We start from the raw sequence: 13,297 nt of genomic DNA on the forward strand, positions 1-13,297 counted from the left end.
CTGAGCCACCCAGGGGCTCCTAGATGCAAAAAATTTGTAACAAAATACAAGCAAAGAGTCTAACAATATAAAAAAGGAAAATAGACCATGAGCAAATGGGGTTTAGCCCAGAAATGAAAGGTTGGTTTTACATTAAAAATCAATCAATGTAATTAACCATAATAGCAGACTAAGGAAGAAAAACTATATGATCTTTTTAATAAACACAAAGAAACAGCCCATTTGACAAAATCTGACCGTCCTGATTTAAAAAAAAAAAAAATGTCAGCAAACTGAAATAGAAGGGAAATTCATTAGCTTGAAAGAGAGCATTACAACTCAACCAGAAATGTCTGTGCCCCCAAGGGTACCTCTCGAAATGTTTGGAGACAATTTTGGTTGTTACAACTTGGCAAGTTTCAGGGAGAGGAGCATGGGGCGGGGGGCGGGGGCCCCTCCTGGGTCTCATGCTGGAGGTCAGGGATGCTGCTCAGCACTCTGGATGCCCAGGACGACCCCCACCACAGAGAGGTGTCGGGCTCACGTGCCACAGTGGTACTGTGGCAGAGAAGACTGCTCCCGGAGGAGCAGATGGGCTTGCTCTTGCAGACGCCAGCTGGGGGCTTCCTCCAGTCTCTGTCCTCCACTGCAAAACCCCACTGTAGTGGCCCCACCTCTCTCCAGTGCCCCGTGTCAAGCCCGCTGCACTGTGCTTTAACAAATGGAACTGAATGATTTTTTCTTTCACATCTGTTTCAGGTGGGAACAGGGAGACCTCTGGGTGAATTTCCTTCCAGATGTGCAGGGAGGGGCCAGCTCCTGGGCAGATGTGCAAACCTCCACCTGCAGGCCGAGTGCCCTGGGGTGGGGACCGTACCAGGCAGCTGTGGGCAGGGCAGTGGCTGTGGGAGGGAGGAGGTGGAGTCTCCTTTTTCTAGGGCAGTGTCACCTGCCTCCCGCCCAGGGGCACTGCCCCTGCATTACCCTGCCAGTGCGTGTGGCCGTGCGAAGCTGGGGCCTGTTCCCTGGAGCCTTCAGAGTGATCGTGGACCTTACAAGCCCTATGTTGCTGGACCCCCAGAACGCAGAACATGGCAGATGGGGCGCAAGCCAACCCCAAAGTGTTCAGGAAGAAGGTGCTGGTTAGGCACCCCTCTGGGTGGATGGGCCCAAGTCTCAGGGCCTCTTCTCCCTGGAGAACCTCCAGGTGCGTGCCTGCTACCTGGGGATGGAATCCTCCATGGAGAGCAGCAGGGATGGGGTTGGGGAACTGGCTCTTAGAGCCCATTTCTCCAGAGAGAAGAGCTCTAAGTCTCTGAGTGATGGTGAGATATGTCACTGCATTTTCAGCACCATGAGGGCCTTAAGGATCCTCTAGTCAATCCTCAGGCCCAGAGAGGCTAAAGGATCTACCCGAGATCACACAGCATTTTGGAAGAAGAGCTGGGACTAGAATCTAAGGACCCAGGTTTCTTGGCTCCAAGTGCAAGACCCAGCCAGCAGGTTGGGTCATGTGACTTCCTGGAGTGTGTATGGAAAGGGGGTTGGTTCTGATCTGTGACAGTGGCCCGACCCCATGAGACAGTGAGCTTCCTGTCTTGGAAGCTTGGGCAGGAAGGGCATTCCTGCTCAGGGTAAGAAGGAAGGAGGCTCTGCCAGCCTGGGGACTGTTCTTTCAGCAGGTGCAGGGCCGGTGGGAGGTTCTCCTCACAGAGCCCGGGGAAGCAGGAACAGAGGCCTGAAGGGGCAGCATTGATGGGGTGATGAGGCCCGGGAGGGAGCTGCAGGCCCAGAGCTGCAGGAGAGCGGAAGGAATGGACTCAGGACTTGGATTTTCTCCTCTCTCAGATCTAGCTTGGGTATGAAGTTCTTCACCATGGTCATCCTGGCCGGCAGCGGTGAGTAAAGGCTCTGGGGGGACTCCTCTGTCTCTCCCGCTCCCACACTTTCTCCTGTGACCTTGGGCACCTAGGTTCTCGAGCCACTGGCTGGGGGACTGTGCTGCCTCTCTGGGGCGCAACTTCCTCGCTCAGGCCCTGGCGGCCTTCATTGCCTTGGGACTGTTTGCTCGCCGGGCCAGCCGTAAACACTCCGGGGGCCCTCAGCTTGGCATTTATGAGCCTCCAAGGAGACAGGGCCCAGAGCTGAGGAAGCATCGTAAAACAGTAGTGTTTGCCTAGGGCGTCTGGCCGCCCTGGGAAAACCTGGGTGTTTGTGTAGATAGGAGTGTGTGTTTGTGTCCATGTGTACATTAGATAAGAGCTAATGGGTTTGTGTGTGGCTATATGCACGTATATCTCTGTGTGTGGAGGGGTGTCTCAGCACACATCAGCAAAACGTGTAGGTGTATGTTAATTGGGGCACCTGGATGTGCGTGAGGTGTGTGCGTAGCAGGTGTCTGGGAGCTCATAAGCCATCGGCGGGGGAGGGGTCCGGGGGCTCCTTTCCTGGGACTGGTGCTCCCGGGCACAGCGCTGGGGACAGCTGAGGCTCCGGAGGCAAATCTGACCCCGCACACAGCCAGGTGTCTCGGGGAGGTGGGAGGTGACCCGAACCCCTCGCTGACTTCTCATCCAGCCTGTTACATATCGCCCGACGCAGCCTGGTTTGCGGGAAAGAAAGAGATCCCAGAAACAAAATAAGGTTAACCCTGTGGCCAGATGTGAATAAGAGGGGGTTGAATTGGCTGCTAAGGTTGTTTAGAAACCAACCATTTGCCTTCCGCCCCAACATTGGCCGGGGACAGCTCCAGCCTGACCGAGCGCAGACTCCCTTTCTTCTGCTGGGAGCGCGAGTGTGGATCGTGTGTGCTGCACATGTGAGTGTGTACCGGCGTGCGGCTGAGTGTGTGAAGTGTATGTGTGAGTGTGCTTGTGTGTGTGAGGCATGTGAGTGGGTGAGGTGTTCGCGGGTGAGTGTGTGCACGACTGTGTATATGATAGTGTGCGTCTGTGTGGGAGGTGCCTGTGAGTGTATCACGGGTGTGTGCTTGTGAACACATGCGGTGTGTAGAGGAAAGTGTGAGTGTGTATCTTGCATGAGTGTGTGAGGTGGGTGAATGTGTGTGCGCGAAGTGTGGTTCTACGTACGGTATGCATGGGTGTGTGACTTGTGTGTGTGTGAGCTTGCTGAGCAGGACCACGTGACTGTGTGTATGAGGTATGTGTGGGTGAATGCGTGTTTGTGGGTGAGTGTGCACCAGAGTGTGTGCGCGGAGGGGAGTCTGAGGTGTGGGTGCCTGTGTGAGTGTGACGGGGTGTGTCTCCCTGGGTGTGAGGTGTGGAGTGCTCGTGTGATAATGTCCACCTTGTATGGAGCTGCTGGTCAGGGTGCCCTGGGGATGGAAGTTTCTCCCCTCCCCTCCAGGGTAACACCTGCACAGCCAGATGGTGGGCAGTGGGAGGCCGGAGCTTCCGGCCAGGGAGCCAGGAGGCCAGGACCCACAGAGGGTGCTCCCTCCTCACAGCCCGGGCACCTGGTGCCCTGCAGGAGAGCCGCTTTATCCCTAGATTTGGCAGTTGATGTCAAAGCGCTTGTGCAACCTGCTCACGGTGCCACAGTGCTCCCGGAGAAACCTGTTTGCAAACCCGGGGATGTCTGGGTTTGACTCCCAAGGTCCAATTCCAGATCGGGCCCCCAAGCTGCTTGGCATGCACATCCTCCTCCAGCAGTGGGACGCCAACACAGCAGGAGGAAGGGCTGGGGGAGAGAGCTAGCGTCCCCTTTCTCCCTCCCCCCCTCCACCCGCAACCCTCACATCCCTCCTGCAGCTCAGGGATGGGCTCAGGCCCACGGGATGTGGGGTCCTGCCTCTCCCTGCCCCAGACCCTGCTGAGACATGTACCTCACGTGGCACCAACCTCTTAAAGTCACTTGTCCCAGCTCCTCGCCCGTTTCCTTTCTTGTTTGCTCCTTATTTTCTGTAATAACAAAAATCACCAAGCCAATAGACAGGAAGACTCAGGTAGAGCAGGATTCCCCAAACCCATTAAATGGGGCTGCAGTAGCTCTCCTGCCTTGTGCGGGGTGGCCTCACCAAGTAAGGACTTAAGCACCAGGCTCTGGGTTGACTCAGCAGTGAGCGAGGAGGAGATGCTGAGTCAGCACAGGCCCCGGGGGGCCCAGGAGGCGGGGAGCAGGGGAGAGGAGAATCTGTCGCTGGGGTGGGCTGGCCTGGCAGGTGCTGCCACTGAGTTTGCTGGTGTGGGAAGGGATCATGGCGCTATTGCTTCTGGTGAGACACGGACAAAGGGAAAAGGGGTGTGTGTGTGTGTGTGTGTGTGTGTCCGTCTGTCTTTGGGGAACGACCAGAGCACCGAATTGTCTCTGGATTCATTGTAATTTGCACCAGCCCCAGGACTGTGGTAGGGACCCTGAGTCCCTCCTGGGGGCAGAGGAGCCAGACAAAGCCCAGGGCCCAGAATCAAATGTTCAGAAGAGCATGTGGCATTTGTGAAGTCCCTTACAGTGGACCGGACACTTGGGATCTCACTGCCTGGGTCCAAATTCTATCCCTACCACTTTTTGATAATGTTCTCGGGCAAGTTACTCAGTGCTCTGGGCCTCAGTCTCCTCATCTATAAAGTGGGGATAATAACAGCACTCAGCGAGCTAATGCATGGGAGGGGCTTAGGACAGTGCCTGGCACAGAGCCCTCAACAAATAGTAACAATAATTACTTTCTAAGTGCCCTAGTGCCTCACGGGTGTTTTATTTTTTTTTTTTTTAAGATTTCATTTATTTATTTGAGAGAGAGACGGAGAGAATGAGCAGAGCGGGGCGAGGGGCAGAGGGAAAGGGCGAAGCAGACTCCCTGCTGAGCAGGGAGCCCAGTGCGACGTGGGGCTCTACCCCAGGACTCTGGGATTGGGACCTGAGCAGAAGGCAGACGCTTAATGGCCGGAGCCCACCCAGGCGCCCCTTCTCACAGCTTTTTATACATTGCTTCCATCCTCCCCCTCTGCTCACCCTCCCCCCTCCCTCCCCCTTTCCCTGGCCCCGGGGTATGGGGAGGACAGTCGAAGGGCCATCCACCAGGCAGGACGCTCACGGCACCCCTTGGTTCTCTTGCAGTCCTGCCCGAGGCCCGCAGCAGCCTGCTTAACCTGAAGTCCATGGTGGAAGGCATCACGGGGAGGAACGCCATCCTCTCCTTCGTGGGCTATGGCTGCTACTGTGGGCTGGGAGGGCACGGGCTGCCCATGGACGAGGTGGACTGGTAGGTCCCCGAGCGCCTGCGCTACTGTCGTGTTGGGACTGGGAAGGGGGGGCAGTGAGGGTCAGACTGGTCTCCGTCTCTGATGGGTGGGACAGGACCCTTTCCCCAAAGGATGAGGCTGGTTCAGTGAGTTAGTGACCTTGACCCCTATCCTCCTCAACTGTCTTGGATGCTTTCTACGGTTGGGCTTGGAGGCATTTGGGAACTCGCATTCTCGCCAGGAAGGAAACATTGACCTGCCCCCAAAACACATGAGAGCAACGGACATGCAGCTCACGCTGAGCAAAAGCAAGGGCTGTTGACCCCTCTCACCCCCATCCCCCTGGAGGCTCTGATGGAGGGCTGAGCTTACTTTCTGCTCCTATCTCCCCGGAAGCAGCCAGCGCCAAGTCTGGTATCATGGGGGCTGGGGAGCGGGGAGGCTTGATGAATCCATGTTGACTAATTGCTTTCCTCCACCTGAGGGGCTGGGGGTGGCCACACTACATTTGCTTCCTGTCCTTCACCGCCCCCCCCCCGATCCCACTCGCCCCTGCGGACCTTTGTCACTCCCTGGCCATCCCACATAGCCAGGCATGGCCTCTTCATATAGTCAGGCAGGCTCCTTTCACAGTGACTGAGCCCTGACTCTCCTTCCCATCCCGACCACATCGCCGGACAGCCTGACGCTTCCTGCCTCCTGCAGCTGCATCAGGGCTCTCAGGGGGAAAGCCAGGAGCCCTGCGCATAGAACAGGGAGGCAGGATCATGGGCAAGAAACTGGGCCACTGGCTGGGCTCTGCCTGGCTGTGGACCTCAGGAAGGTAACTGTCCCTCTCTGGGTCTCAGTCTGAAGGTCTGATCTGTAAGGAACTGGTACAGATGGTTGGGGTCTCTGCCAGTGGGAGACTAGCCAAGCCTACCTACATGGGCCTGCTATCCTCTACCTGCCCCTAGGTGCTGCCACGCCCATGACTGCTGCTACCAGAAGCTCTTTGACCTGGGCTGTCACCCCTATGTGGACCACTATGAACACACCATAGAGAATAACACTTCGGTCATCTGCAGTGAGTTCTCCCCCTGCCATTTCCCACTCCCCCACCTAGGAGAAGGGCTTAGATTGCCAGTCCCCCTGCCTGCCCTGTCCTGGGGCTGTGCACACGGTTGCCAGGTGACATACAGGATGCCCAGCTAAATCTGAGTTTCAGATAAACAACGAAAAATATTTTCACCTAAGTATACCCTAAATATTGCATGGGACAGCCTCATACTAAAAATTAAATGTTAGCGTAAAATCAGTTACTAGTAGTATAAGATTAAGAGTTAGTGTAAGTATATCCCATGTAATATCTGGGACATACTTAGACTAAAATATTTACTGTTTGTCTGAAATTCAAATTAGCCAGGCTTCTTGTTTTTGTTTGTTAAATCTGAGAACCCTAGCTGTGGTCTTCATCCTGGTATGCTCTGACCCTCCAAGCCTGAATTAGCAGCCCAATTCCCTGGTCCTTGATTCTTAGGCTTCGCAGGGTTTAGGGAGGGTTCTGATTCAGTGGGTCTGGGTGAGGGCCCCGGAATCTGTTTTTAACGAGATCCTCTGGTGATGTTGAGACTTTGTGACATGCCGAACTGGGTTCAAACCTGGATTCACAGCATCTCCTGCTGTGTAACCTTAAGCAGGGTGCTTCCCTACCTGCCCTCAGTCTCTCCATGGGCCCATGGAAGGGTTTAGATCGGAGCAGACCTGTTCCCTTCTGGTTCTGTCTTTGGGACCGGGCCAGAAGGTGGCCCCATCCCAGGACTCTCACTGTTCCCAAGATTCAAGCTATGGGAACCAGGCCCTGTGGGGTTCCCTCCCTTGCCCTGAACTCTCCAGGCCATTCCTCAACTGAGGGATGTGGCATCCAAGTTAATGGCCCAAGTGTCCCTGCCTTGCCTCCCCTTGGGTAGCAGGTGCCTCCTGGCCCGGTCCCATGGGCAGCCCCGGGTTCCCTTTGTCTCCTTGCCTTAACCAGGTTCTTGCTCACTATTCCTCACTAAAAGCTCACAAGCAAGCCCAGCTTTGCAAAGAAACCCTAAGTCTCCTCTTCTCTGGGGAAAAGCCTGGTGGGGAACTGGGCACATCTGGGGCCCCTTGGGAGCCCAGGGCACTGAGGTTCTCGTATGCTGTTGTTCAAACATGGAGTGAGGGGGCTGGCTTGAGAGAGGGGATGTCCCCTCATTAAAGCATTTCAAGGATCCCCAAAGGGCGGTGGACTAACCCAAGCAGTGGTTTTCACATTGGGTTCTGGAGATTCCTGTGGTCATGGGGTCCCTGAGTGGTCCAGCTGGCCCTGTTAACCCATTTGATAGCTTAAGGGCTTCTCTTTTGGCCATTTGATAAGTTAGCCTCCTGCAAAGAGTCTCATTTAAGAGCAAGGGTTCTGCTGATGGAAAGTTTGAGAAGTGTGCAAACCACTGAGCCAGTGAGGGGTTCTCAAAGGGTGTTCCCCAAACCAGCAACATCACCATCACCTAGGAACTTACTAGAAATGCAGATTATCAGGCCCCACCCAGACCTACTGAATCTGAAGCTGTGGGGCTGGGGCCCAGCAGTCTCTGTCTCAACAAGCCCCCGGTGGACCCTAGCACACACCTAAGGTTGAGAACGGTCAGGGTGGACGATTTCTGGAGGCTCAGAAGTAGCAGCAGTAACGGTGGCAACAGTGACTAGGACTTAAGCATTTGCTCGTGGGATGCCCTGAGCCAAGCTCTTTAGGAGCCCTTCCTCAGCGGCTCCTTACCACCAGCTCCCTCCGGTCGGGGGTGGGGAGGGGGTTCTGTGATTCTGTGATGGAAGAGAGGAGGCCCCGGGATGGGGAGTTCCTGACACCTGGGTGTCTGTCCCATCTCTGCCTTGGGGTGGCTGGGTGACTTAGGTAAACCCCTTTCTGAACCTCAGTTTCCCCAACTATAAAGTGGCATGTTGTACTTCAGGGCTTCTCTGATTTAAGTGCACCCAGAGCCACCAGGAGGGCGATGGACACAGATGACTGGGCCCGCCCCAGAGCGTCTGAGCCGTGGGCCTGGGGTGACCCGTCAGTGACGCTCTGCTGTCACCCTCCCACGGGACCACCTTCCGAGGCCCACTGGAACCTCTGCCCCGCACAGGTGAGCTCAACGAGACGGAGTGTGACAAGCAGACATGCGAATGTGACAAGAGCGTGGTTCTGTGTCTCCGGAACCAGACGTACAACGAGAAGCATCGCAACTATCTGAACATCTACTGTCAGGGTCCCACGCCCAACTGCAGCATCTATGAGCCCCCTCCGGGGGAGGTGGCCTGCAGACACTTCTCCCCTGCTCCCCCCGCACCTCCCTAGTGCCCTCTGGGGACCAGACAGATGCAGGGGGAGGTGGGGATGAGACCGGGAGCCTGGGGGACTGCCTGGCTGCTTCTTCCCTGGAGCCTCCCCACCCCCCAGGAGATCAGCCCCAGAGGACTCGGGAAGGCCTGTGGCCCCCAGGCTCATCCGGCCCAACCCTGAGCGTGGCCGTGGCCCGCTGCGTGAGTCCTTGACTTGGCAGGGACGTCTCCTGTGTATGGAAGGCAAGGCCTGAGAGAGAAGAGGTGGGGGTCCTCTGAGGGGGGCCCCTGTCCCTGGCCCCAGGCTGACTTCCTCAGCCTGGCCCTCAAGATGGGACCCTGAGGCCTTAGACATCAAGATCCTGAGCTGCGGGCACAGCCCCAGAGCTTGGGAGCTTGGTGTGTCCTCAGACAGGTTCCCAGACCAACAGCGTGCTGGTCCCAAGGCCTGGGCTCTGGAGGCCTCTTGGCTGCTCCTAGGCAATAACTCAGGGTGATCCTTGCTTTTTCTCTAGAGCCCCAGGGTGGGTGGGTGACCCAGAGTCCAGGCCCAGACTTCACAGGATGGCCACAGTGCTTAGCCTTTCAGCCCCCAACTCTGGCCTCAGGGCAGTCTCCAGGGCACTGACAGAACCCGCATCCTCAGCGGCACGCCCCTCGGTGCAGGGTGACCAAGACGGGGGCACAAATATGTCCCCCAACACTCACAGGTCTTCCCCCGCCTCCCTGCTGAGCCGGCCCTGCAACACTGCATGGCTCTGAGGAACACCCAAACCCAGGCTCCTGGGACCCTAACCAATGTGAGGGGACAGGGCCGTTCCCCCTCCTGGCTCCCCCCACCCCGCAGCAGCTAGGCCAGTGGGTGGAAAGACCCCAGACCCCTCTCTCCCTGGCAGGGAGAGGCGAGGCTGCACCCTGGGGTCAGAAGCCCTCTCAATGGGGAGGAGGCCGAGGGCTGGGACCCACCTCCATGAAGGGGGAAACAAAGGCAGGAGGGACCAGGTCCAGGTAGGAGGCTGTGGGGAAGGTTCAGGAAGGCAGTGGGGAGGGAGCCACATGCTGAGGGAAGGGAGGGGAGAAGGCGGGACAAGGTGAGGCGTCCAGACCAGAGTGGTCTGGGCAGGAGAAGCGGGCTAAAGGAACCTGGGGCGCAGGGCCCCCCTTGGGCCCAGGTTCCCATTTGGCCGGGGGCTTGTGGGCAGAGGTGGAGGAGGGTCAGCCTCTGCGGGGCCAGCTTTCTTGACCCTGCGCCAGCTCTGCTGTTTCTCCAGGTGCGCCCTCCCCTGTCCCGCCTGCCTCACCTCTTGACCTCAAGCTCAGCGGCCTCCAAGAAGCCAGCATGCCCTGCGTCACCCTGAGGACCCACTGGCATAGCGCTGTGACCCACCTGGACACCAAGAACAGCCACCAGGAGCTTGGCCCGCCCTGCCAGGACCCTGTAGACCACTGTCCCCAGGGATGGTCAAGAAAGCCAGAGGCAAGAGGGTCATGGGGGTGGGAAGAGAATGTCTACCCCCCAAATAGCAGGACTGGGCAGAAGCCTTGCCCAGCTGCAGCTTCTAGAACACCGGGCTTGGAGACTGAGGATGAAGCTGTTGGTTGGCGTTGGCTGTCACTATGCGTGGGAGGAGACCCTTCCACCACTCACCTCCCGCTGACTGGCGTGGCCTGGTGGCTGTGGTCCCCTGTGAGCCTCATCACTGACATCTTCCAGCTAATGAACTACCCTCTCCTGGCCATCTTGGGCGGGCCCATTCTCTCTGAACCAGAGCCCCCACCAAGCCAGGGGTGGAGTCACGATGGGGCACCCAGAGTCCCCGCTGGAGGTGGGGTCTGCAGAAGCCTCCGCCCCTCACCTGTGGGAGCCCAGCTTTCTGGCTGCGCCCCTCTAGCTTGCACAAACCTGCACTCCGGAGAGTTTGGGCCCATGTGTTGGGACGAGATTCTGCTGCCAAGTCTTGCCTGCCCCACCCCCTGCCTTGCTCCGGCCTGTCCAGGATGCTGCACCCCAGAGACACTCCATAGGACTCAGCAACCCCTCCTCAATCTAATAAAGGTCTCCTGCCTTGGCTCCCCACTGCTGGTCCTCCTTGGCATGGTACTCACTGGCTGGGCATCAGGGGAGGGCACAGAGCCTCCCTCCAGGATCTGCGGCTCTGGGGAAAGCAGGTTCTCTGACCCCAAGCAGCTGGCCTGGCCTGTCCCCTTCCTGCCCCGGGGCCTGGATGAAGTGGCCCACTCCAGCAGATGGGCGAGTGTCAGGAAGGCTGGTGTGTGCCAAAGGCTGGACAACGAGAACTGTTGGGCTGGGGGCTTTCTGGCGTCAATCTCCACCCTGTTCTTTGCTGTTGAACATGTGAGGCCCAGAGAGGGAAAGTAACTTGTCCAGAGTCACACAGGTTGTCAGTGATGGGGCTGGGTCTGACGCCTCGGGATCTGACTTTTTTCTTAAGATTTATTTTATTTATGTATTTATTTATTTATTAGAGAGAGAGAGAGAGAGAGAGAGAGAGAGGTGGGGGAGGAGCAGGGGGAGAGAGATAAGCAGACTCTGAGCCGAGTGCAGAACCCGACTCGGGGCTCCATCTCACGACCCTGAGATCATGACCTGAGTTGAAACCAAGAGTTGGAAACTTAACTGACTGAGCACCTTCTTAATGATGACTGGGCAGCTGGGGACAGTGGGGTCAGCGACTGAAAATCCAGCAGGGCACCAAGTCCTGGTCCTCGCCCTGGCCCCTTCTCTGATTTAAGTCCCTTCCCTTCCCTGTTGTGATCAGTTTCCCCATGTGCAGAGGGACCAGAGAAGCTGTTTCAGGCGTTCCCCAAAGCCCGGTGTTTTCCTGGGCACATCTGGAATGATCTCTGGGGCTCCGCTCTCCCCACCTCAATCTTCAATTGAGCAGCTCTGCTTTTCCTATATTATATACTGAGCATTCACACGAACTACTATAAGAAGAAAAGGACATTCTTCAGTAACTTTTTTCAAAGCTTGAAAGCCCCTGGACGAGATCATCCATTAGTTCATTCATTCCAATGGACCTATACCGATGGTCATCTATGGACCGGGCGTGATACCTTTGATCAGACACAGACCCTACCTGAGGAAGCCCATATACTGGTGTGGGGGGGAGACATGTGATAACCTTGCCATATGGTGCCAAGCACTATCACGGGGAGCAGGGAGAGCATGGAGATTGAAGCCCCAAGTATGTCCTTGGCTGTCCCAGAAGGGCCCCCGAGGGGCTAAGGGGTGGAGCTGAGACGGCATGTTTGAGGTCCTTGGAGGTGGAGGGGAGAGGTGAGGGGGTCACAAGTCTTGAGGAAGAGGCCCCTTGCATCTGTAGTCTGGGCGGGGGGAGGTGGTCTCTCCTTCCTCAGGACTCTTTCCAAATTAGGTCATTTAGGCTAAGGCTTGAGGAAGGGACCACACTTGCCTTGGGCTGGTCATCAACAAAGACTTTGTCCTTGACCCCACTTTAGTTAGGCTTCTTCTTTTTTTTTTTTTTTAAAGATTTTATTTATTTATTTGAGAGAGAGAGAATGAGAGATAGAGAGCACGAGAGGGAAGAGGGTCAGAGGGAGAAGCAGACTCCCGGGACTCCAGGATCGTGCCCTGAGCCGAAGGCAATCGCTTCACCGACTGAGCCCCCCAGGCGCCCTAGTTAGGCTTCTTTGAGACCTTTCTCAACCAGGCCTTGACCTCAGGGTTTCTGTCTCCATCTGCCCCGTTTTAGCAAGAATCCCATCTCACCCTCAATATCTGATCGAAGTCTTTAGCCTCCACCGTTTGCCAGGTGGTTCCTGATCACCCAGGCCTGCCTTCCCCAGGCATCCTGTTAGGTCAGCGTAGCAAGAATCACCCAACCCTCTTAGCGATCTTCCATCCACCAGCCTCTCTCCCTGGTCCTTGGCTATACACCCCCACCTAAGAAAGGGAGGATTTCTCATTGTGGTACTCAAAATGGAGAGCCCAGTTCCATACGGGCCCTTGTTGTGATGGTTCTTGAATAAAATTCGCTTTTACCATTGAAATGACTGTACATCTCCGGTTTTCTAACAGCTCTGGTGTCATGACTCGTGTGAGATCAGATTCATGGTCATCGGACCCCTGGCCGTGTCACCTAGGACCCCGAGTGGGCAGCCTGAGGCCTTTGTCTTCAGTCCTGACTGACTGATCGGGGACCCATTGTGAGCCCGACTCCTGAGCCAGGGCTCCGGGTAAATGCCCACTGAAGCACAGCAAGGATAGGTTTTGGTTCTTAAGGTTCTGAGTACACTCGGTGAAGCTGGATGAGAGTTACAGGCTGCTTTGTTGGACAGATACCTGCTGGGCTGGGAGTCTTTCTTCCTGGCCCTTTCTTTTGAGTAGGGATTCTCTCCCTGACTCCCGAGGCTGGAATATTTTTCCTGGCTCTTTGGGAAACCTCTCTATTCTATTTGATCCTGCTTCTTCCAAGGAAACTTCTTAGTTGACTGAAGCCGCCCATCCCTTCCCGACCCTCTGCAGAACTTGGAACTTCACTGCTTCCTCTAAGACTTCTCCCTTCCCATGTCCCCACCTACCTTCTTTGATCTGCCCTTCAGTTCCCTTGTATGCCCTGATATGACCCCTTCAAACCCCTGCCTCCTCCCTCCCTCTGCCTGCCCATGCCAGCCCTTTGGGCCCTTGAATATCTAGCTCCCTGTCTCCATCAGGTTTTCTCAAGGGACTCAGGGACCCCTGGAAGCAACCACCTAAAGCTAAGAAGGAAATTGTTCTTTAGAAACAGACT

At 56.3% G+C, this 13,297-nt stretch overlaps 1 protein-coding gene across 3 annotated transcripts; it reads left to right on the forward strand.

Annotated features, from left to right (window-relative positions):
* Positions 1–980: 980 nt before the first annotated feature.
* On the forward strand, positions 981–10,592 carry PLA2G2F (phospholipase A2 group IIF). Of its 3 annotated transcripts, none has more exons than XR_003524682.2 (6): positions 981–1,186; positions 1,828–1,877; positions 5,053–5,197; positions 6,134–6,243; positions 8,327–9,322; positions 9,794–9,808. XR_003524682.2 is itself a non-coding variant. In XM_027622420.1 (6 exons), the coding sequence occupies exons 1-6, from the start codon at positions 1,071–1,073 to the stop codon at positions 9,878–9,880; spliced, it is 675 nt and encodes a 224-aa protein (XP_027478221.1). In that variant the 5' UTR covers positions 981–1,070; the 3' UTR covers positions 9,881–10,592. The 3 variants fall into 3 exon arrangements, 2 of the variants coding, with proteins under 2 accessions (XP_027478221.1, XP_027478230.1); XM_027622420.1 differs by having other exon boundaries at positions 8,327–8,493; positions 9,794–10,592; XM_027622429.2 differs by having other exon boundaries at positions 8,327–10,592.
* The last annotated feature ends 2,705 nt before the right edge of the window (positions 10,593–13,297 follow it).

The sequence above is a fragment of the Zalophus californianus genome, chromosome 4 (assembly GCF_009762305.2).
Source record: "Zalophus californianus isolate mZalCal1 chromosome 4, mZalCal1.pri.v2, whole genome shotgun sequence".
Lineage (NCBI taxonomy): Eukaryota > Metazoa > Chordata > Mammalia > Carnivora > Otariidae > Zalophus > Zalophus californianus.